Consider the following 25,925-nt stretch of genomic DNA (forward strand, 5'->3'; position numbering starts at 1 on the left):
TTAAGTGTTATTCAGAGGTGGCAGCCATCAAAGTTTGGTAACCAATCAGAGGGGAGTAGGAACTGAGGGCAATGTTGCATTGAAAGTTAACTTCTTGGGGCTGGCCTGGTGGTGCAGTGGTTAAGTGCACACATTCTGCTTTGGCAGCCCTGTGTTCGCCGGTTCGGATCCCAGGTGCAGACGTGGCACCGCTCAGCAAGCCTTGCTGTGGTAGGCATCCCACATATAAAGTAGAGGAAGATGGACACGGATGTTAGCTCAGGGCCAGTCTTCCTCAGCAAAAAGAGGAGGATTAGCAGCAGATGTTAGCTCAGGGCTGATCTTCCTCAAAAAAGAAAAAAGAAAGTTAACTTCTTGGGATCTGGTTTGAGCTACGAGGTGAGTGATGCTTTTCATGGAGACAAAAAACACTGGAAGTTGGGGAGGGCAAATTGACTTCATTAATTTGTATTTCTATGAGTATATGTGAAGTTGAACACTGTTTTTCATATACTTATAACCTGGAACACAACATGCACTCAACAAGTATTTGTTAAATATTTATCACTGAATAAATTCCCCTTTGCCCATTTTTCAATTGTGTAGACCTTAAAAGCATGGGTTTTACAGCCTACAAGGAGTTGTTTAGAGGATTAAAGAGAGATAAATAGGGGCCAGCCTGGTGGCGTAGTGATCAAGTTCATGTGCTCCTCTTTAGTGGCCTGGGGTTTGCGAGTTTGGATCCTGGGCCTGGACTTACACATTGCTCATCAGGCCATGCTGTGGCAGTGTCCCAAATACAAACTAGAGGAAGACTGGCCAACAAATGTTAGCTCAGGGCCAATCTTCCTCACACACACAAAAAGATATAAATATGTAAGATGCTTTGTATGTCGTAATTGCTACATAAGTGATTCTTCTTCTTATAACTAGCAATAAACAAGATATAAATTACTACTAATAATAATTTATAGGCTCTGTCTAAATATTAAAGATAAGTGTTTGCTTGTAAATATTTTGCAAATTTTCCACTTATTTTAAATAAGCTTGATTTATTGTATCTTTTGTATTTACAAATCTCATGTAAAGTCTTTCTCTTCATATTTCTTGTCTTTTGTCATTCTAAGAGCTTTTCCTCTCTTATAATTATACAAATATTTTCTTGCGTTTTCTTCTAACAGTTTTATTTTTTACACTTATTAATATAAATAGAATTTATTTTTGTGTAGTTTTTCATATGCAGCGGAGAACTCTTTTCCCACCATAGTTAACTAGCCAATCTACCCAATTAATGTACAATACACATTATCTACTATTTTAAATGCCACTTTGTAATATATTAAGTTCCCATATATAAAACTCTCTTTTAAGTAATTAAAGAAGTCTATACAAAAATATCCACTACTACATTTTTTATGATAATAAAAAATCGCAACTTCCTTAATATTCATCAGTAAAGAACTGGTCAAATAAAGTATGCTTTCCCCATATAATGTAGCCATTAGATATAATAAGCTGGATCTACATGTACTTACATGAGAAGAAGTCCACAATATATTGTTAAGCATAAAATTAAAAAAAAATGCTGAAAATCAGTATTTATAGCATTGTCTTTTTTATCAAAAATAAAATAATTATAAATAAATATATAAATATTTACATATGCATCTGAAAAAGTTTGGGAGTATACTTACCAAAATTTAAACTAGGCAAATTTATCTACAGGGGCTAGGATGAAATAGACATACAAGAATCTTTCACTTTTTACCATATATACTTCTGTATTGTTGGAATATTTTTACAGATCACATGCTGTATTTCTATAATCAAGAAATAAACAAAGGGAAAAAATAACCGTTACCTGCAATGGCTTCATAGAGACCAGCTTTATACCCTAAATACTCGTACTCTTCAAATCTCTGAGGCCCCTCACACAGGGCTCTGCACTCCATATCTTCGCTGAAATATTCTCTTAAAGCTTGTTCAAAGTACTTGATAGCTAGCTCAAAGTCATCAGCCTCATAATGTTTAACTCCTGCACTGTAACTCTCCTGCAAAGAAACAAAAAAGGTGTTTTTTTCAAAGAGCACCCCAGGGGCACCTGAACAGCAGGATTTGGCAGAAGCAGGCTCATTTAGGTAGGTGGTGTATTAGACTCTTGTGCTGTGGAAGGATAAAGAAGGATTGCCCTGGGAGAACAAGTATAACTTCCCTGGCTTCACCTGATTGTAGAGGGGAAGTACGTACTTAGCAAGCTGACTGCTGTGGCACCAATCAATTTCATTTTCTTCCTGAGTACTCAAGACTGTTTTTTCAAACCCCTCTGAATTGTAGGTAGGGCCATGCATTAAAGGGCAGAAAGACTGATGCAAGTGGACATGACATCCATTTCCCGTCCTGGCCCAATTAAAAAAAAAGGCTTCCCTCTAAAATCTTCCTTTCTTATCCTTTTCTTCAATCATCTTGGAGGGCATACATTGAGAATGGTGACATCTCCAATTGAAAAAGAAGCCCTGCCAACATATTGTGATTTCAAGTAAGACTTCATTTAAATAAATAATTATGTAGCTTCAAAAACAAGAATTTGAAAAGTATAGGTGTAGTGGAAAAACCAACCACTGGGCTGGGAGCTGGGAATCCAGTGTGACCCTGAGCAATTCACACCAGTTTCAACTCTTATGTGTAAAATTAAAGTGTAGGGGTGGGCTGAGGCATCATGGTTACAGCATGTTCTACTTTTCACCATATCATACTGATTTTCTAAGTTAATTTTCATTTTCTTTCAATTTCAATTTTTTCAACTCTGATAATTACAAGATTTTATCTAAGAACTCAGAAAGTATAAAAGTGTTATTCTATTGGAAATCGGGAATCAATTTGAGATATCCATTCATAGGAATCTGCTTTGAGTCAAATGAGACCTAGGAGTACTTAGCTCCTTCTGGTTGGGGCAAGGATTCCTAGAGCTCACCAGGTGTGGTTTGGCTTCTCTATCGACCAAATGGAGCGCTTCAACGCCGGCCATCGTTCTGTAATTCTCAATGTTCTGCTGCATTTCCATGTGCTCAGGGTTGGCCATGAAAAACGTGTGGGCTGCTTCCACCGCCTTTTCCAGCTGGTTAAGCTATGGAGAAAAAAAAGGACCAACTGAAGGCAATATTTCTAAAATAGGCTCAGTATTAGTCGAAGGTCTCAGAGATTGAAAGTGTCCCAGTTCACATGCACTCAATTCAACTTCCAAACTTGGAGGAGGAGTTTAATAGAAAGTGATCCTAAAATGATATGCAGACATTTTGGCTTTGGTGAAAACGGATAAGTGTATTTTGTTCCAAGTTTATTCTCTTCCCCCTCTTTTCTAAGCCATCTATGTTTTCTGGGAAATTGAATCTATATGCTTCTGTTTATTTTATGATTAATCAAAATAAAACCTTTCAACGCTGTGCCACCTCTAATTCACATTCTGAACATTTGTGTCTTTTATTTTCTCTTCTCTTCATTTTGTTCCTTTGGCCTTTAACCTGGACAATGAAAGGATAAACAAACCTATGATTTTCCAAAGGATGTGACTGTATGTACCTCCCACTCCAGAAAATTTTTTATTAGCCTTTAGAATGTGAAGGATACAAAGTTAAAAGAAGCAAATTATTCCAATGCATAAGAGATGCTATAGACAGCACATAAAATGGTCTACCACCCTCCCCTGATTGAGGTATTTGATTCCAAACTTACAACTTTGATTTTCATTAATACAAAAGGAAGAATTCTTAATAATCACTACATAGACAACATAAATCTGCACCTAAACCATTTTATATACTGCTCTCCATATAACACACAATGAAGCATTTTTTAATAAAATGGAATTAAATTTATCCAGTTTAAGACATTTTGCCCTAGGCTTTAGTCATGGAGAATGTTTACAGACAGATCTATTTGCCCTATCTCAGAAAAATGAATATTCACATTAGTAGTCTTTTTCATGGTAAAATTATGTTTGATCTATTTTGAAGTATGAAGAAACGAAAACTCATTGTTATTGAACAAGTAAATAAAAAACCATGGGACGGTATAAGAGATTCAACTGAGTCTGCTTTTGACAGCCTGGCTTCTCAAGTATTAGTAAGAAATAGAAAGAAGCAGTGGGTTCCCAAGTCCTCAGTCACTACCATCTTATGATAGATAAGGAATCTTAGCCCTCATCACAGAAAACATAAACTGTCCTACTTCAAGACCTGACACCCTTAACTTTGTCTAATAATAGTAAAACCTTCCCTTTTTCCCTTCAATTTGCATACTCAACTACTGGCCTTCCTTCCATCAAGTCTTGCCTGAAATCAGCTTTCTCTGTCACTTTTATCTTTCTTCTCAACTTTGTGCTCCCAGAATTATTTTGGCTGTCAAAGTCACTAATTTTGGACCTGGTTTCTTTCTTAATTTAAATTTTCTCAATTTCTCACATACCAACACACATAAATGAACTGTATAGACATCTACATAGTGACAAGTGTTTAGGTATAGAGGAAAAAGAATAGGTTCCAAATTTGGTGTGTGTCTGTACTTATTGATCAACTCAACCTCAAAGAAATCATTTAGACATATGTGCCTCAGTTTTCCTCTAGGAAAAAATGCTCACAAAATCCCCATGCCACCATCTACTACACAGAATTTTGGAAGGATTTAATCGTGTAATATATTTGAATGTTCTTCAGAAATCACTAAAACTCTAAAAAAGATAAACAATAGAACACAATTTATAAATGATCTATCAGTTTCAAGAATGTAAATATGCTCTCATTAATGATGGGTACAGTCTGTAACTCCCATGGACACATAATTTTTTTTTTTTTGAGGAAGATTAGCCCTGAGCTAACTACTGCCAATCCACCTGTTTCTGCTGAGGAAGGCTGGCCCTGAGCTAACATCCGTGCCCATCTTCCTCTATTTTATACATGGGATGCCTACCACAGCATAGCGCGCCATGCGGTGCCATGTCCACACCCGGGATGTGAAGTGGCGAACCCAGGCCTCCAAGAAGCGGAACATGTAGACTTAACCACTGCACCACCGGGCCGGCCCGACACATAATTTATGAGGACATAGTAAGGTACCTGTGGTTGGTGGAAACTGCCTCCAGTTAAGAGTCAAACTGTAAGTTATGAACAAAACAGATCAGCACTGACATACTCTGGTTCTATAGCACCTGCCAGTAAGGTTGATGGAACATAAATAAATATTTATGTTTTTTACTTTTCTGCCTTCTTGTGTCGCTCGGGCTGTCCCACTGACCTAGAGATCCTTTGTCCCTTGGATTTTTCTTATTGAAATCTGACATATCCTATAAGCCTAAACTTAAATCCTTCCTTCTCTAAGAGATCCTTTCTCAACCCTTTAGCTATGGTCAAGAACTGCAATATTACCCGATCCCTCTTCCTCTACTGGAATGTATCACACTCAGCCATATGCAGCTACCTGAGTACATTTGTTTTGCCTAGTAGAGCTCTCTGATGAGACCATATGACTTACTTATCTTTTTGTTTTCCACCTACTTTACATATAGATGATGTCTATGATATGTCTAAGAGAGAAAAAATTTTCTAACCTGTAAATGTTTGCCATACAAATCAAAAGTATATTAAACATGAGTGTGCTTCATAAGGTGTAATATACTAAAAGGATGTAAGTTGAACAACAACCGCTCTGAAGTCATCATTCACACTGAGAGCTTCCAATACTAAAATCACCGACGCATGTGGATTCAGTAACTCTTAAAAACTGTCAGCCAATGGTGATAAACCGGTTCCTTTTCTTAAATTTGACCACGTTGGATTTTTGTTTATTTGGTGCTTTCCCCATTTATAGCCCAGTATTGAAAATAACACTACCTTCACCAATATAAATACAAACATGATTCCAAGACTTAAGGTTAAACCGTGAAACTTATTCATGAACTGGTCATGGCTTTCAAATTATTATGAACCACTTGAGGAAACTGGAATTGGTTGCCAGTGTCTATAAAACTGGCCATTATTTTAACTGAAAATTTGATATCTTTGTACTCCATTTTAGAAACGAGATACACAGATCTGAAGTGGGAGGAAAAGTCCAGCTGAACACAAGTGCTGCATACAACGCCATGTTGTTGGATGGAGATTACTACGAGGCCTTCTAAGTACTGGTTTTCAGCTAAGGAACCATCTACCGATTACTCCATTGAAGCAAACAAAAAGCAAGCTGCATTTAAAGGCTCCAAACTGGACTTCAAGACCAAAATATAACAAACCATAGGAGAGAGTAACTGTAACATGAAGGTAACTCTACCCATTAGGAAAATAAATTGCAACATAAAGAACAACTGAGGAAAGGGGAATGATTTGACAAGAAGACAGTATCAAACTTTTAAGGGATCCCCACTGCTCCCCTGAGATATGAGAAATACTGGGAAGAAATGCCTTCAAGAAGCATTGGGTCATTTCATCTCAGGCTGTGAAGAACCAAGGCCAGCATTTTCTCCTGCCAGCCCAGAAGCACGACGTATGTGGCAGTCATGCTGCATGGAAAAAGAAACGAACACTGATTAAATCAACACCCTGCTGACATTCAGAAGTTACTCTGTCCACTGGGGAGTGAATCAGACTCTTCTGGTTCACAAATGGTTCTCCATACTAGTAACAAAGGAGTATTTCAAAAGTACACATTGACTACTTAAAAACCTTCAGTAGCTAACCACTGACCACAAAAGAGGTTCCAGAAGCTACGTACCATGACATTCAAGAACCTCCAGGATTTGGCCCCTGCCCTGTCTTTCTAGCATAATTTCCTCCTATCTGCCATTATGCACACTTTTCCCAGAAAAGTTCTAGAAGAACTTTTAGAAGTTTTAAATTTACAATCCCTTTATTCAAGAGATCACACTCAGGCCCACTACTCCAGTTACACTCAAATTCTTTATTTCAATCATTCACTTATTCAGTAAATTTATTTTGCATCAAATCTGTGCCAGACACTATGATAGTTGATGAGAAGACCTACATGGCCAAAACAAAGATCCTGCTTTCTAGATGCTTACAGTCTTAAAGAAGGGGACGAGTCTCAAGTAAATAAGTCATTTATGAAAATAATTTCAGATTGTGCTAAGTGCTATGAAGAGATACATGAACAAACAATACTGTGGGAGCTCTCTGAGCTTGAAGTGGAAGAGGGATTCCTTTGGATAAATTAGTCAAGGAAAGTCTCTCTGCAATGGGATTTTTGAGCTGAGTCCTAAATGTTGAGAAGCCAGTGGTGAGCAGAACAGGAGGAAGAGCATTCTAGGAAAAAGAAAGCCAAGTGAAAGGGCCCTGAAGTGGAAGCGTCTTGACCTGTTTTAAAAGCAGAGTAGAGATGAAGGAAAGAGAGAATGGAGAAGTTGGAGAAGGACAGATCACTTGTAGGCTACAGTAAGAAGTTTGAATATTATTCTAAGTGCCAGAGGAAACCATTAAAGAATTTTAAACAGTATCTGATACACATTGTCAAATGATAACTCAGACTGCTATGCGGAGAATAGACCTTTGGTAGCAGGCAGGAGAACACTGCAGTAATTCAGGTCAGAGGTTATGCTTTTACTTTGCAAAATAAAAATAGGACAGCATAGCTCAGCCCCCCTCTCTTTTCCCCTCTCCCTACCATTCTTTTCTCTTCCTCTCCATTTTGCCCATCTTTGCTGAAGCATGGTTCTCAACTCAGAAGGTGGACACATAGCATGAAAGGAATCAATTCTAAAATTTCCAAACATGTTTTAGGGAAAATACACAAATTCTCTCTCTTCTGAATTAAGGGAAATATGAAGCTCAAATATTTTAAATATGAAATTTAGAACAGTTTGTAAGACACATGCAATAAAGAAAGGGACTAATTCTAAAGCACATTAAACCACGTAAAGAACACTGTGTACTTCTGAAATAGAATATTTAGGATTACTTTCGATCTTCTGAAGCCTTTTTATACCATCAGGGTAAAACATCACACCCAAAATAAGTAATTTCCATTCTTCTACTCAAACATCACATTTTCAATAAACAAGGGAATTCCTTCTCTACTTTCACCACCCTAACTTTGGGAATTCATCCAAAATCATGCATTACATTTCGATGAGTGCTATATTTTTTTTTGCCTTGGCTCTTTAATTAAATTTCACAATATAGCAACTTTATAAAATGTTTAACCCCAGAGGAGGCTTCTTACCAAGCGACAAGCATATAAGTACGCACTGAAGATATCTCGTTTCTAAGTCACTGCAGAATTTTTAAGTTCTAGTTAGCAGCATCCACACAATAGCTGGAGAGAAAGGAAGTCACCAGATTACAGCATGTACATCGTGCTAAACGCTAACAATTCATTGGTTAAAAACTTTATTCTTCCTTTTACGGAGCAGTAAGATTTCTTTTTTAATAACGGTAACAACACATTTTTGTACATATTTCAGCTCTTGCTAACATCTCCAAATTTACCTGAAATTTTTGCCAACCCAAAGATAATTTTCCTTCACAAAACCAAATAAATACATAAATAAATTTTAAAAAAATTGAAGCATAACAAGAAGGACCTACAACTAGAATATACAACTATGTACTGGAGGGCTTTGGGGAGAAGAAGAAGAAAGAAAAAGAAAAAAAAGATTGGCAACGGATGTTAGCTCAAGTGCCAATCACTAAAAAAAAAAAAAATTGAACAACATATTAAAAGAATACCCTTAAAATAAAGACCCCTCATATTTTGAAACAAAATTTGGAAACTGTTTCAACTACTGAATTAAACTAAATCCTATAAATTACAGTGTTTCAAATGTAAATACCAGACTTTTTTTGTATGAGAATTCAATCTTTATTTTAGGAAATTCCTAAACATTTCCAAATAATGGTGTCCGACCTTTACAGAATCAAAGAAAAAAAATAGCCATATGAGAAACAACTTTGCATTCTTATTTCACAATTCCTGGTGATAAATCCTTTATGTTGTTAATATATCTTATAAATATATCTTGTAAAAAGATCCATATATTGAATATTTTCATAATTCAGTTATAGGAAACAACTGTTTGTTTCCCTTGACAAATTTATAAAAATTAATTTTACCAGACATTGAAGACTACATAATATACTATGTTGTTCTTTTTGCCTTGGCTATGAGGAAGCTCAGAAATGAAATTTATCCACATTTACAGTAACTGTTTTGTGCTGGGTTTCTAGTATATCAAACTGAAGCTGGTATAGTTCCATTTTTTCTTTGAGTTTTTGTTTTTGTTTCCACTTCAAAAATCTAATTCTCCAAATAATTGCTTTACCAGGGTAACTCAAAGCCCTTTTGGACACAGGAAAGGTATAATTTATTCAAAATATAAACTCCTGTATTAAGGAAAATTTCTAGTAATTAAATTCTTTCCTACATTTCAATGTAGAAAATTTAGAAAACTTTTGGCTTTAAAGAACACATACTAATTCACAAGGTAGGTGTTCATGCTAATGTAGAAAACAACTTATCTTTGCATTTATGGAATGTTAGTCTAAAACGTAGTCATGGTTATAAGTAAATATTTATAGCTTTCAAAATGCTATTTGGTAAGGATTCAATGGGAAATGACATTTCTAAAGAATAACATTTTCTCTGTGGAGTAAGTTGGAAAGGAAGAATATGTCTTATTAACGCATTTTCTTTTGCCAAATTGCTTATGCTCTTTCTTTCAATTACTTATGGTCCTGAGCCTGATTAATAGACTCCTGTCCTTTCTAAACACTCTAGTGAAGTTTTAATCTGATGTTTACAACTTAATGTTAAACACACATGGTGAATAGCCACTGTCAAATGAAGTTACCCTTGTGAGCTCAGTAGAACAGCAGATTCTATCAGCTAAGTTTGCAAGCAGGCTTTTTATCTAAATAAAAACCATCTTTCAGGGTAAGGAAAACACTAAAGTGAAGAAACAGAACTTTTAAACATGCTATTTCAGATTAGAGACTATTTAAAACAAAAAGTCTTTGACGTTTTTAGAAAAAAAAAAAACAACTCAAAGTATTAGCCAAAAAATAAGTGCATGCTTAATTGGAAAAAATCCCTCAAGCCATCTGTGTATTGTCTAACTTCCTAACAAGAGAACAGCCAAGACTTGGATGCCTGCTGCGTAAGGAGGCGAGAGTACTATCTTAGTGAAGGAATATGGGCAAGTCATATCTGCCACGGATCAAAGGAAATGAGCGTGTGTGGCTTATTGATATGTGACTGTTGTTTTTGGTTCTAAACACGGGGGCAGGGTAAGATTGAACAACTGGGCAGGCATCTTAATCTCTGCGGTGTTGTCCAGAAGTCTCCCCTGAAGTGTCAGAGGATGACTAATGGTTACCGAAAAGAAGCTTTGGGCCAAGACCTCTCTGACATTTGCTTCCTGCTACTGTTTTTGGAAACACAGCTTTAATCCTCTTCAAAACTTTCTTTGGAAGGTAGATGTCATTCATTTCATACTCCAGTTTTGCCAACGTCCCACGACTATTGTAGTAGTCATCACTTTAATGTGTTTAAAAATCTTATTTGTGTGATTTTGAAAAATAAATAAATAGAAATCTACTGTCCCTTTCTTGCGAGCCCAAATTGTCCTCCTGTCCTTTGTGACACCCATCGTGGTGAGCACCACGTTGTTCATGAGGTTGTTAATAAGAATTTACCCTTGCATATTGTTGTACAGTTTGCCAAGCACTTTCAATACTACTAACAAAAATAAAAGTAATAAAAATGGTCACTTATTGAGGGTCTACTCAATTCCTATTGTGAAATTCTTAAAAAAGCTGACCGATGAACTCTTACCTCACCTCAGGCCCAGTGCAGAAGCAGTTGATCTTTGTTTACAAGGACGCATTATGCTGGAAACCATCAGCTATAACACCAAGTAGAAGCTAGCGCTGGGACAGACTGAGTTGCCCTTAATGAAGTCATGGCATAAAAACAAATTTTGTTGTTCTAACTCATGCTTTGCTTCTGTGTGGTTTTCATTATAATAAATGGAGATAAGTGTTGTCTTTCCCTAGTGACCCATTTAAAAAGTCCTAGCTGGCCATCACTTTCCTACAGCCGACAGCCAGCTCCCTAACTGCTCACTACCAGAGTTATGTCTCTGCCACCATCAGAAGCCAGACAACATTTTCCCCCCAAATGATACAAAGTTGCAATCATTTGAATTTATTTGTCAAACATGATTGCAGAATAGCAATGGGCTTTCTGCTTCTAAGATATCCTTTAAAAATCAGCAATGAAATGGTTTCATATAGACCGGGCACTGATTTTTTCTGCTCTTGAGAATACGAAAAAAATTTTCAAAAATTTTTTGTGTCTGCAACATTGTTTTGTGACATAACAAAGTGATGGGCATAAAATGTTTGTCACAGATGAGAAAGAATGAGACGTCTGAGGACTGAGAATCAAAATTCAGATTAATTTCCTGTTTCTGTCATAAGGACCCATGTTTCCTGAGTGGACCGCTAATGGAGGCACAGAGGTCAGGGAAAAGATGTAACAAATTGTACCTCGCCTTCTTAAAAGTTGTAAGAATGTTAGGATAACATTGGAGATAGCCTGGCAAAATTGATGACTGGGGGAGGGCTTTAGGGTTTAGTAAGCATATAGAAAAATGCTGTCATTACAATCTCTAACGTTTCCCTTCCATTTTGATCTCCCTTCCCATCTATGTTTATGAAACAAATTTAACATTCCACCAAACCACTCCCCTGTGAGAAATATAAGAAAAGCAAACAAGCAAATCAAAAGCTTTTCCACTTGTACCTTTTTGATATAAATATGCTACATTCCTCTGTGGAATACAAACTCTCTCTTGCTCCTGTAAGGGTGGAGAGATTTACTTCAAAAAGTATTTCAAAGCATTTAGTGCAGCTCATGTAAAGTAATGCACCATGGCTGTTAGCCAAAGAGTTTCACTCCAAAGACCCCTCTTGGAGGGGACTTCAAGAAGAGACTAAGGTCATTTCAGGTAGTTAACCCAGGAAGCCGGCTAATGGGTGCTCCTAACCTGACAGGCCACATGGTCTTACTAAAGACGTGGTCTTGATGATAGAATTCTTTCAATGTTTCTTAAGCTCCTCTGGCATCATACCTGCACTTTTAAAAGTATTCGGCCACAGCAATAACCTTCAGGCTATATTGTGAATTAAATATCCCTGCCATACACACAGGTTAAACATAAACCCAAACATTTTCTCTGTACCTCAGCCAACAGACTGCACTGGAAAGCAGTTCCAGTTCATCTGAATTTCTGAGGACGTTAAAGCTTCGAGAAAATCCACTTACTTACTGAACATATGAGGTAGTCTGAATTCTTCTGTAACTTTTGTGGTGCTTGCATTGGTTTTATGGATACTAACTTCAATTAACCATAGATATAAAGGGCTAGAAAGGCCCTTTAACGTTTAGTATCACTGTTTCATTTGGCAGGTGGAGAAAGGATTTGCACAGAAAATTAGTGACAAGACTATGGTTAGAATCTACATCTTTTATTAAAACATTCACAACACACATCTGGGATTTTAGTCCCTATTATTTCAAAGTAGAGTTGAGTTCATGCACATCTGGCCCATGTAACAAATGTTTGCTGATCACCTCTGCCATAGAAATAAATGTAATAGATGTTCTCTGAGGATATAAATTATAGGGTTCTTGACCTTTTATTAAACACAGTCCAGTAGGGCAAGGAGACATACACAGGCTATTAATATCAAGAACTAACTTTCTACAGGGTTAGAGGGCAGAGAGAATGGATAACAGGCAGTACAGTGCTGTAGAAATTGAGAGAAATTTGAAATTATAGTAACCTGGAAGGTTCAGGGAAGCCCTCACTGAGAAAATGGGACTGAGGCTGGGTCTTGAAAAACAGAAAACATGTGATGTCTCTGATGCAGAACAGGGTGAGCATGGAGAAATAGGAGTGACTCAGATGTTTTTATAGAATAGTAATTTGGCTGACCTGGCTCACGTGGAAGGCCTAGACTGCAGAGTAGCGAGAAGCAAGCTTGAACAGGGGCTGGATTATGGGGATCTTTGAACACCACACAGAGGTGTTTTGATTTTTATTCTTGGAAAAAGAGAAACAGATGTATCTACATGTGCATGTATGTGAGTGTAGTTGTAAAAAACTCCCCTGCCTCGTTGCAAAAAAATTGAAAACATAAAGACTACAATATTTGAGGTAGCCATGGAAAAAACTTTTAAAGACTTTATTTTAAGGGAGCAATTTTAGGTTCACAGTAAAATTGAGAGGAAAGAACAGAGATTTCTCACATACCCCTGCCCCTCCATAGGCATAGCCTCACCATACCAACATCCCCCACCCGAGTGATACATTTGTTACAAATGAGGAACCTACATCAACACATCATAATCACCCAAAGTCCACAGAGTTCATTCTTGGTGTCGTACATTCTATGGGTTTGAAGAAATGTATAATGACAGGTTTCCATCATTATAGTATCATACAGAGCATTTTTATTGCCCTAAAATTTCTCTCTTCCCTGTCTATTCTTCCCTCCCTAGCCCAACCTCTGGAAATCATTGATCTTTTTACTGTTTCTATAGTTTTGCCTTTTCCAGAATGCCGTATAGCTGGAATCATACAGTACGTAGCCTTCTCAGATTGGCTTCTTTCACTTAGTAACATGCATTTAAGGTTCCTCCGTGTCTTTTCATGGCTTGCCAGCTCATTTCTTTTTGGCACTGAATAAGAGTCCATTGTCTGGATGTACCACAGTTTACTTATCCATTCACCTCCTGAAGGATGCCTTGGCTGCTTCCAGGTTTTGGCAATTACAAATAAGGCTGCTATAAACATTCATGTGCAGGTTATTGTGTGGACGGAAGTTTTCCACTCCTTTGGGTAAATACCAAGGAGCACTATTGCTGGATGGTATGAAAAGAACATTATTTTTCTAAGAAACCGCCAAACTGTCTTCTGGAGTAGCCTCACCATTTTGTATTGTCATTAGCAATGAGTAAGAGTTCTTGTTCCTCCACATCCTTGCTAGCATTTGATGTTGTCAGTGTTCTGGATTTTGGCCATTCTAACAGGTGTGCAGTGGTATCTTATTGTTGTTTTAATTTGCATTTCCCTGACGACACATAATGTGGAGCATCTTTTCATACGCTTATTTGCCATATGGATATCTTCTTTGGTAAGGTGTCTGTTAAGGTCTTTGGCCCACTTTTTAATTGGGTTGTTTGTTTTCTTATTGCTGAGTTTTAAGAGTTCTTGGTATATTTTGGATAACAATACTTTACTAGATATGTCTTTTGCAAATATTTTTTCCTAGTCTATAGTCAATAGTCTATCTTCTAATTCTCTTGACATTGTCTTTTGCAGAAGAGAAATTTTTAATTTTAATGAAGTACAGCTTATCAATTATTTCTTTCATAGATTGTGCCTTTGGTGTTGTATCTAAAAAGCTATTGCATACAGAAGGTCATCTATGCTATCTTCCAGAAGTTTTATAGTTTTACATTTAGGTCTATGAGCAATTTTTAGTTAATTTTTCTGAAGTCTCTATGTGGATCATTTTTTTGCATGTGGATGTCCAGTTGTTCCAACACCATTTGTTAAAAAGACTATCTTTGCTCCATTGTATTGCCTTTGCTCCTTTGTCAAAAATCAGTTCACCATATTTATGTGGGTCTATTTCTGGGTTCTTTATTCTGTTCCATTAATCTATTTGTCTGTTCTTTCACTAATATCACACTGTCTTGAACACTGTAGCTTTACAATAAGCCTCGAGGTTAGGTAGTGTCAGTTCTCCAACTTTGTTCTTCTCCACCAATACTGTATTGGTTATTCTGGCTCTTTTGTCTCTCCACATAAACTTTAGAATCAGTTTGTGAATACGCATGAAATAAAATGCTGGGATTTTGATTGAGATTGTCTTGAATCTATAGATCAAGTTGGGAAGAACTGACATCTTGTCAATATTGATCTTCCTTTCCTATGAATATGGAATATCTATTTAGTTCTTTTTTGATTTCATTCATCAGAGTTTTCCTCATACTGATCTTGTACATATTTTGTTAGATTTATACCAAAGTATTTTATTTTGAGGGCATGCTAATGTAAATGTTATTGTGTTTTTAACTTCAAATTTCACTTATTCATTGCTGATATATAGAAAAGTGATCAAATTTTGTATATTATCTTTGTATTCTGCAACCTTGCTATAATTGCTTATTAGTTACAGGGAGTTTTCTGGTCAATTCTTTCAGATTTTCTACAGAGATGATCACGTCATCCATGAACAGAGAGTTTTCATTTCTTCTTTCCCAATCTTTCTACCTTTTATTTCCTTTTATTGCCTTATTGCATTAGTACAAACTTCCAGTATGATATTAAAAAGGAATGGTGAGAGAGGACATCCTTGCCCTGTACCTGATCTTAGTGGGAAAGCTTCAAGTTTGTCACCATTAAGTATGATGTTAGCTGTAGGATTTTGGTGCATATTCTTTATCAAGTTGCAGAACTTTTGTCATGAATAGGTTTTGGATTTTGTCAAATGCTTTTTCAGCATCTATTGATATGATCATATGATTTATTTTATTTTTTGGCCTGTTAACATGATGGATTACATTACTTCATTTATTTATTTATTTACTTAATTTTGTGAGGAAGATTCACCCTAAGCTAACAACCATTGCCAATCTTCCTCTTTTTTTGCTTGAGGAGGATTAGCCCTGAGCTAACATCTGTGCCAATCTTCCTCTGTTGTTTTTGTAGTTGGGACATCTCCACAGTGTGGCTGATGAATGGAGTAAGTCTGCACCTGGGATCCCAACCCACGAACCTGGGCTGCTGAAGCAGAGCACGCAGAACTTTAACCACTGGGACAAGGGGCCAGGCCCTACATCAACTGATTTTTGATTGTTGAACCAGCCTTGGATACCTGGGATAATTCCCACTTGGTTATCATGTATAATTCTTTTTACATATTGTTGGATTCAATTTACTAATATTTTGTTACAATTACATTCATGAGAGAGATTGGCCTACAGTTTGCTTTCCTTGTAATATATTGTTTGCTTTTGGTAGTAGGGTAGTGATGCCCTCATAGAATGAGTTAGGAAGTAGTCCCTCTGCTTCTATCCTCTAAAAGAGACTAAAGATTTGGTATAATTTTATGTTTTTTAAAAATTTTTATTTTTTATTTTATTTTTTGAAAAAGATTAGCCCTGAGGTAGCATTCACTGCCAATCCCCCTCCTTTTGCTGAGGAAGATTGGCCCTGAGCTAACATCCATGCCCATCATCCTCTATTTTATTGTGGGATGCCTGCCACAGCATGGCTTGATAAGTGGTGCGTAGGTCTGAGCCTGGGATCCAAACTAGCAAACCCTGGGCCACCAACAGAAGGTGCGCAATTAACTGCTGCACCACTGGGCTGCCCTGGTATAATTCTATCTTAAATGTTTGATAGAATTCACCAGTGATTCCTTCTGGGTCTGATGCTTTCTCTTTTGGAAAGTTATTAATTATTTCAATTTCTTTGATAGATATAGGCCTAATCAGATAATCTATTTCTTCTTGTGTGCATCTTGTGTAAGATTTGGCAAATTGTATTTTTCAAGGAATTGGTCAATTTCATCTAGCTTATAAAATTTGTGGAGACAAAGATGTTCATAGTATTGCTTTATTAACCTTTTAATGTCCCTGGGATCTGTGGTGATATCCCTCCTTTCATTTCTGATATGGGTAATTTGTGTCCTCTCTTTCTTTTCTTAGTTAGTGTGGCTAGAGCTAATTATTGTTTTTATTGACCTTTTCAGAGAACCAGCTTTTGATTTTATTGATTTTCTCTGTTGACTTCTTGTCTTCAGTTTCACTAATTTCTGCTTTAATTCTTAATATTTCTTTTATTATGCTTACTTTGGATTTAATTTGCACTTCTTTTCTTAATTTCTTAAGGCGGAAACTTAGATTATTGATTTTCAATCTTTCTTTTTTTCTAATATATGCATCAAATGATATAAATTTCCCTCTAAGCACTGCTTTCACTGCATCCCACAAATTTTGATTTAACTTGTGTTTTCAATTTTATTTAATTTGTGTTTTCAATTTTATTTAATTTGAAATAATTTTTAATTTGAGATTTCTTCTTCGACTCGTATTATTTAGAAATGTGCTGTTTAATCTCCACATATTTTGAGATTTTCTTCTTACCTTTCTGTTATTGATTTCTAGTTTAATTCCACTATGGTCTGAGAGCAGACATTGTATAATTTCTTTCTTGGTTTTTTGTGTTTTTAATTTGTGTAGGTGTGTTTTATGGCCCAGAATGTGATCCATGTTGGTGAATCACATCTTGGTGAATAGGAGCTTGTGAAAAATGTGTATTCTGTGGTGTTGGATGAAGTGGTCTATAGACCTCCATTATATTTAGTTCATCTATTGTGTTATTGAGTTCAACTATGTCTTCACTGATTTTCTACCTGCTGCATCTGTCCATTTCTCCTACAAGGGTGTTGAAGTCTCCAACTATGATAGTGGATTCATCTATTTCTCCTTGTAGATCTATCAGTGTTGGGCTTATGAGTTTTATGCTCCATTGTTAGGTGCATACACTTTAAGGATTGTTACATCTTCTTGAGCATACATTACCATTATTTAATGCCCTTCTTTATTCCCGATAATTTTCCTTGCTTTGAAGTCTGGTCTGAAATTATTACAGCTACTCCTGCTTTCTTTTGACTAGCGTTAGCATGGTATACTTTTCTCTATCCGTTTACTTTTAGTCTATATGTACGTTTATATGTAAAGCGTGTTTCTTGTAGACAACACGTAGTTGGATCTTCTTTTTTGATTCACTCTGTTGATCTTTTAATTGGTGCATTTAGACCATTGAAGTTGAAAGTGACTATTTATATAGGTTGATTAATATTTGTTAATGCTTTATATTTGTTGCCCTTGTTCTTTGTTCTTATTTTCGTTTTCCACTTTTTTGTCTTTTTTATTTTAACTGAACATTTTATATGAATCCATGGTCTCTCCTTTCTTAGTATATCACTTATATTTCTTTTTTTTATGCTTTTAGTGGTTGCCCTAGAGTTTGCAATATATGTTTATAACAAATCTAAGTCCACTTCCAAATAACACTGTACCACTACACAAGGAATGTGAGTACCTTATAATAACAAAATAACCTGAAATTCTTCCTCTGGTCCCATGTATTACTGCTGTCATTCATTTCACTTATATATAAGCATTCATAATTGAATACACACACACAGAAGCATCCATAATGGAACACATTGTTGCTATTGCTACTGTGAGCAAACTGTTATCTGGTAGATCAATTGAGAATAAGAAAAACAAAAGTTTTATTTTAATTTCACTTATTCCTTCTTCTATGCTCTTCCTTACTTCATGTAGATCTGAGTTTCTGACCTATATTTTCCTCCTCTCTGAAGAACGTCTTTTAACATTTCTTGCAAGTCAGGTCTACTGGCAACAAATTCTCTCAATTTTTGGTTTTCTGAGAAAGTCTTTATTTCTCTTTCCCATTTTTTTTTTAACTCCCTGGATATTTTCTTTTTTTAATTTTCTTTTCTTTCTTTCCTTTCTTTTCTTTCCTTTTTTTTTTTTTTTTTTTTTTTTTTTTTTTGGTGAGGAAGATTGACCCTGAGCTAACATCTGTGGCCAATCTTCCTTTTTAAATTTTTTATCCCCAAAGCCCCAGTACGTAGTTATATATCCTAATTGTAAGTCATTCTAATTCTTTTAGCTAGCATGCCACCACAGCATGGCCTGATGAGTGTTGTGTAGGTTCATGCCCAGAATCTGAACCAGCAAACCCTGGGCCACTGAAGCAGAGCACACAAACTTAACCACTGGGCCACAGGGCTGGCCCTTTTCCTTTACTTTTGAAGGATAATTTTGCAGGGTACAGAATTTTAGGTAGATGATTTTTTATCTCTAAACACTTTAAATATTTTACTCCATTCTTTTCTTGCTTTCATGGTTTCTGAGGAGATGTTGGATGTAATTTTCTTCTTTGTTCCTTTACAGCTAGTGTGTTTTTTCTCTTCGGGATTCTTTCAAGCTTTCTTCTTTATCTTTGATTTTCTATAGTTTGAAAATAATACACTAGGTGTAGTTTTTTGAGGCATTCTTCCTGCTTGGCGTCCTCTGAGCTTCCATGATCTGTAGTTTGGTGTCTGTCTATTTTGACCACTAATTTGAGGAAATTCTCTGTCATTATTGTTTTAAATCTTTCTTGTGTTCCTTTCTCTCTTTGCCTTCTGGTATTCCCATTACATGTATGTTACACCTTTCATAGTGTCCTGCAGTCCTTGGATATTCTTTAATTTGTTTTCACTCTGTTCTATTTTCTTTTAAACTTGGGAGGTTTCTATTGAGATATCCTCAAGCTCAGAGATTCTTCTCTCAGCCTTTTCCATCTACTAATATGCCTATAAAGGCATTCTTCATTCTCGTTACTATGTTTTTGATCTCTAACATTTCTTTTTTATTTTCTTAGGACTTCTATGTCTCTGCTTACATTGTCATCTGTTCTTCCATGCAGTCTACTTTATCCTTTAAAACTCTTAGCATATTAGTCACAGTTGTTTTAAACCTCTGGTCTGATAGTTCCAGTATCCCTGCCATGTCTTCCTGAGTATTATCTCTTTGAATTGTATTTTTTGCCTTTTGTTATGCCTTATAATTTTTTCTTACTAATCAGAAACTATGTACCAATTAAAAGGAACCACTGTAAATAAGCTTTTAGCAATATAGTGGTGAGGTGTGAGGAGAGGGGAAACATTCTATAGTCCCATGATTAGGTCCCAATCTTTTATTGAGACTACGTCTTTGGACTGTGAATTTCAAAAGTATTTCTCAGGGGCTGGGCCTGTGGTGTAGTGATTAAGTCTGGTGCATTCTACTTTGGTGGCCCAGGTTCGCAGGTTCAGATCCTGGACATGGACTGACACCACTTGTCAAGCCATGTTGTGGCAGTGACCCACATACAAAATAGAGGAAGACTGGCACAGATGTTAGTTGAGGGCTAATCTTCTCAAGCAAAAAAAAAAAAAAAAAAAGTATTTCTCAGTTTTTTCATTTTCTTCTCTTCTGTTAGATAGGGGAGAATGGAGAATGACTAGTGTGGGCTAGAACTGGATATTTTCCTTTTCCCACATGGAAGGCTAGAGCTAACTGGAGTTGGGTATTACCCTTCCCCTAGGTCGGTTAGGCTCTGATTATATTCTGACAGGTTAGGCTCTGATTAACTAGTTTTTCCTGAGGGAAAGTCTTGGTAAGAAGAACACAGTGGGGGCTGGCCCTGTGGCTAAGTGGTTAAGGTTGCATGCTCCACTTCAGCAGCACCAGTTCAAATCCTGGGTGTGGACCTAGCACTGATCATCAGGTCATGCTGAGGTGTTGTCTCACATAGCAGAATCAGAAGGACCTACAACCAGAATGTACAACTATCTACTGGGGGACTTTGAGGGGAAGAAGAGAAAAAAAAGAAGAAGACTGGCAACAGATGGTAGCTCAGGTTCCAATCTTTAAGAAAGGAAAAAAGAAGTGCTCTGGCATATTTCAAAATGGTTCCTTTTCCCCTTCCCCTGCCAGATGCATGAAGGGATTTTTCTCTGATATTTACCATGAGAACCTAGTCAAGTTCCTAGAGGTAAATCCCACCAAATTGAGGAGGACCTTTATGACTGAGTCCCCCGAGTTTTTAAATCTCAGAGTTGTCCAAATTGAGTCTCCAGCTATTTGTCAGATTCAAGTTTTCCTACCCTAGCACTGGTTCCTGCAGTGGTTTCTGCTCATCAGTCCCTGCTCTGTAAGCCACGACTCCCAGTATTCACCTGTCTCTCTCTCCAATCTTGGGGGCAGCAGTTTGCCCTGTGTCCTCACCTCTTTTACAGATCCTAAAAGGGTTGTTAATTTTTCAGTCTGTTCAGCTTTTTACCTGTTGCTAGGATGGAATGATGAAATCCAAGCTCCTTACAGGTAGAGCTGGAAACCAGAAGTCTAGAAGACTCCTCAACAGGGTGAAAGGTATGAGAATGGAGGCATATTATCAACTTGATGATATCCTCTCACTTATGGAAAGATTAGCTTGGTTATTGTAAGGTAAACTGAGAGCAAGGAAAGACCAGAGAAGAAGTAAAGTTCTTGGGAAACACTGTAATCCTTTTTCTTAGGTAAAGAAGAAGAAGCAAGTTGATTGTCTTAGTCAGCTTGGGTGCCATAATGAAATGCCATTGATTGGGTGGCTTACACAACAGATATTTATTTTCTCACAGTTCTGGAGGCTGGATGTCTGAGATTAGGGTGCCGGCATGGTCAGGTTCTGGGAAGCACTCTTCCTGGTTTGCAAATGGCTGCCTTCTCACTGTGTCCTCACAGGGCAGAGAGAGAGTGAGCAAGCTCTCTGATATTTCTTCTTATCAGGGTACTAAACCCTCTCCTGAGGGCCACACCCCAAAGACCTCATCTAAACCTAATTACCTTTCAAAGACTCCATCTCCAAATACCATCACCTTGAGAGTTCAAGCTTCAACATATCAATCTGGGGGTGGGGAGGGACACAATTTAGTTCATAGCATTAGTCAAAGGAAATGTAAAAGTAAGGACACTCCTCAAATTTCAAAGCCAGTCAATTAGGAATATGATGGAAACAGCGATGACTAACAATATTCTTCAGGTGGTTCCAAATTTTGGTTTGGGGTTGGAGAAAATAATCATTTCATTTTGAGCCAGGTTGTGTTTGATATAATGGGAAGGCATGCAAAGGAATACATCTTCCTAGTAGTATTGCTAAGACTGAATGTTGGGCAAGGTTTTCACTAGAGGCACAGTTGGAGTCTTTGGCCCAAAGAAAGCCAAAGAGAAGAGTTTCCAGAATGAGGGAACAATCAATTATTATAAATGACTCAGAGCAACCCAGAAAGACAGGAAAAATGTCTTTAGGTTTTTAGTTAGTCCTTATCTTGCTAAAAAGTGTATTCCCCTGAATGTTCATAAGACATAAAAAAATGTTTTCATAGTTAATAAAGAATAAGATAAACTGTATTAAAAACTAAATGTTTATTTAGGGTAAGACTTTTAGAAGATTTAATATGCTACTGTGATAGTTAATTTCCATGAATGAGATTTTATATTCCACATTTTTCAAACTCTACCAAAGAACCATCCTTCCCACTTCAGAATGGCTCAGAAAATTAATAAGCTTTCTGAGAATCTACTTTGTTAGTATACACACACACACATACAGACATATATCAATCTGCAGTTTGGGTAAACTCCACTAACTTTGATGATAGAATGGCTTTAATTGTAAAATCATCACCTGAGTGATCCCAGAGTCCCAAAATGCAAAGACTGAAATCGTCCTTAGAGATCATTTGGTGTAAGTCTCTCTCCTCTACTCTACTTACATAAATAAGATAACATATAGAGTGAGAAATTATTCTCAGAGCCACATGGATCCTAATAGAAGTGCTGGACCCCAACCTGGGCTTCTAATTCCAAAGTTAATGATTTTTCTAGTATACTTCATTGTGTCTAAGTGGCCAATCTCCTTATTCAACAGGAAGATGAAGAAGGCACCATTTTGAACAAGTGTATATAAAAAAGTTCTACCCAAAATATATTCCTCCAAAAGTCAGAGAGAAATAGCTTTCTCCATGCCACCCAGAATAAACTAAATTAAAGTTGCAAAGTGAGTGCTAACGAATATAGAAGAGAATTATAGGATTGTGTTCAAATGAAGAGACTGGTTTGACTTGAGCCACAGCCTAGAAAAATCATATCAAATAGACTGTGAAATTATATTCAGTGTTTGAAAAAACTCAGGGTTTCTGATTTCGACTTTGCACATACTGTGGGTTTACATTGGCCTCCTTCCCCTTGAAATGTTATATTGTGGCAGAGTTTAGCAGCTGCATGTTTGGTCTGTACCAAGAAAAGATTGCTATTATGAACTTCCACATATGGAGTCAACGGTTCCCACTTTGCCTGCATAGGGTATTATAAGCTCAGTATTTCTAGGGGCTCTGAGGCTCAGTCTACTCTACTTCAATTCAACCTGACCAACATTCAATGAGGGTCCTGCACTGGGTATTGGGTGGGCAGGGATGGTGGGGAGAAAGTTGAGATAATTCCTCGTTTTTAGTAGCTACTCTGGGGGATGGGCTGGAAAATCACACAAATACCTATAATTCAAGGTTGAGTAAATTATCATAAGAGAAATAAAAGCAAATACTGTAAGGGTTCAAAGTAAGACAAAGCACTTCTGAATAGGTGGATTTGGATCTGGAAAGACTTATTAAAGATCTTATTATGAATATGGCATTTATAAGGGACCCTGAAGGATGGATGGGATTTCAGCAGGCAGAAATGCCAGGAAGGGCATTTCACCATGGGTAAGACACTGAGGAAAACTGTCATCCACGTGTGAGGATTAGTTTCTTGGGAGTACAAGTGTTAAAAGTGGGGTTTAGTGTAGCATAAAATACTGGAAAAGTAAGTTTGGGCCAAAGTGGTGTGCATTTGAAGCCAAGCACATATTGTGTCATATTTGGAGGAGGACATGAACATTTTAGCTCAATGGAGTAACTTGAATCTTTTGAAACTCATTTCTAGAAACATCTCCATCTTATTGGAGAGGAGTAAGTCTAGCTTACTAGGTTACACTAGTAACATAGGATGATCCGTAGTGAGACAGGCAGATTAGATCAATCCCAGTGAGCTCTAGGTGCCAGTACACCCTACCCCCTCCAATCAGGACTTGAATCCTGAGGATCAGGGAATCAGGCCACATACTCATACTCCAAAAGTACAGATGGTTTGGCATGCTAATAAAGTACTAAATTGCCACATTTCCCATTTCTGGAAGACCCACTTTCTGTTAATCTAAAGTCTTTTATATTTTAAAGACTTCATAGCAAGTCCAATTTTAAACTAGAGAGAAATCACAGCCAAGTCATTAAAATGAACATGGCCTTCCATCTGGGAGCTGCCACCTCTACTCTTCTTGCCCATAAGAACATGTGGTCTTATTACACAATAATAATACAAGCAGTGTTCACTGTTTTCATTTTTTCATTTGAAAACACTCCCATGAGGAGCTAGAGGAATTCTCACTTGCCTCTACTTGGAGAGAGTGAGGCAGAGAGATTCTGTTATACTTCCATTAATCTTTGCCCCATGGCCCCAACTGAGCAGAAGTCGTCACTGTGGGAAAGGCTATATGAATTGGCAAGTATGAACCCTGTGCTTTCCTGTTTAGGAACTGAGGTTGCTGAGACTTATAAGAATAAAAGAGAGATGAGTGGGACCCTAAATCCTACTCTTCTTACTGCCAGCTCTAATGGAAAAGAAGCTAAGAGCAAATGCCTGGATGCAATGTGCATACTCTCAAAAGGAAAAAAGTAGGTATGTATGTGTACACCTAAAACAAACAAAAGTCTCCTACCACTTATTCTACAGAGGAATTTAACATAAATATCTCAAGTCATCATCATATATAAGCTGGGCAGATATTAATATCTCAGTTTCACAAAGAGAAAAATGAATCTCAGAGAGACTACATAATAATAGTTGCTACTATTATTGAGTGTATAATATGCCAGAGACCTGAAATAAATGTCTTATATATATTACCATATGCTATAGGCTGAATTGTATCACCTAAAATTCCTGTGCTAAAGCCCTAACCCCCAGGACCTCAGAATGTGACTGCATTTGGAGACAGGGTCTTCAAAGAGATGACTAAGCTAAAATGAGGCCTTCAGTGTAGGCCCTAATCCAACTTGATTGCCTTAAAAGAAAAGGAGATTAGGACACAGAAGGGACACCAGGGTCACTTGTGCACAGAGAAAAGTGAGGAAACATTGAGACAGCGGCCATGTGCAAGCCAAGGAGAGAGACCTCAGAAGAAACCAACTTTGCCAACCTTAATCTTGAACTTCTAGCCTCCAGAACCATGAGAAAATAAATGTCTGTAGTTTAAGCCACCCAATCTGTGGTATTCTGTTATGGGAGCCCTACCAAACCAATACACCACATTTTAAAAATGAAAATAACAGTCAAGTAGGAATCAATAACTTCCATTTACACCTGAGAAAGCCAAAAACAGTAAGTAATTGAATCCGACTGTAAACGCGATGCTATCTTATGCCAGAACTCAGGCTGGTAATCTCTCTGCTATATGTCCCCAAGTGATAAGCTGATCAAAGACAATGCTAGCAACCAAATTAAGACATTCTAACTTTGAATTCAGGGTTCTTTCCACGAAAGTATCAGAAAATTACCTTGGTAGATGCATTTTGACATGAAAACAGGATGTAAAACAAGGTTAAGAAAAAAGGAGCTCCAAATGAAAATTAAAATACCTGGTTTTGATACCAGCTCAACACAAGGTTGACATGAGGGAAGGCATACTGAAGAAAAGAAACCATACTGTAACTTTGAATGACCTCTGGTTAACTAACCCAGACATTCTCTGGACATTTTATGACCCCTCCCAGCTGCTATAAGTTGATAACTTTGTTCTTTTGAGTTCACTAGGAATGTGATGACCCACAGGCAGAGAGTGTATGGTAACAGCCATCATCAATGACAACTGAAAGATCTGAGTATAGGGTATTGCTCTGATCTCTGATGCGTATCCAATAAAACAAAAAACTATCTGGAACTAAGACCAGATGTCTGCCCTCACCTGGAGATAAGATAGAAGCCCCACAGGGATTAGGTCTATTTTTCAGGGACTGTTAAAATTTGGGTTGTCTATACTTCTTACCCTCTGGTCCAATACTTGATTATAAAATGTGCCTTTAGATGTTGTTCCAAAACTGTTGAGCAAGGTACAAAATTCTAATAATGCCAAATGTCAACCTGAAGCCAGGAACAAGAGAATATTTCCAAAT

General features: G+C 37.0%; 1 protein-coding gene across 3 annotated transcripts in view; it reads right to left on the reverse strand.

Moving 5' to 3' along the window:
- The window catches only part of P3H2 (prolyl 3-hydroxylase 2), a 153,670-nt gene that overhangs the window by 31,600 nt on the left and 96,145 nt on the right, over positions 1–25,925 (reverse strand). For all 3 annotated transcript variants that reach the window (XM_008540813.2, XM_070583428.1, XM_070583427.1), the window contains exons 2-3: positions 2,951–3,103; positions 1,841–2,030 (exon numbers count right to left, since the gene is read on the reverse strand). In XM_008540813.2, coding sequence (XP_008539035.2) covers positions 1,841–2,030; positions 2,951–3,103 — 343 coding nt within the window. The remainder of the gene's footprint in view (positions 1–1,840; positions 2,031–2,950; positions 3,104–25,925) is intronic.

The sequence above is a fragment of the Equus przewalskii genome, chromosome 18 (genome assembly GCF_037783145.1).
Source record: "Equus przewalskii isolate Varuska chromosome 18, EquPr2, whole genome shotgun sequence".
Classification (NCBI taxonomy): domain Eukaryota; kingdom Metazoa; phylum Chordata; class Mammalia; order Perissodactyla; family Equidae; genus Equus; species Equus przewalskii.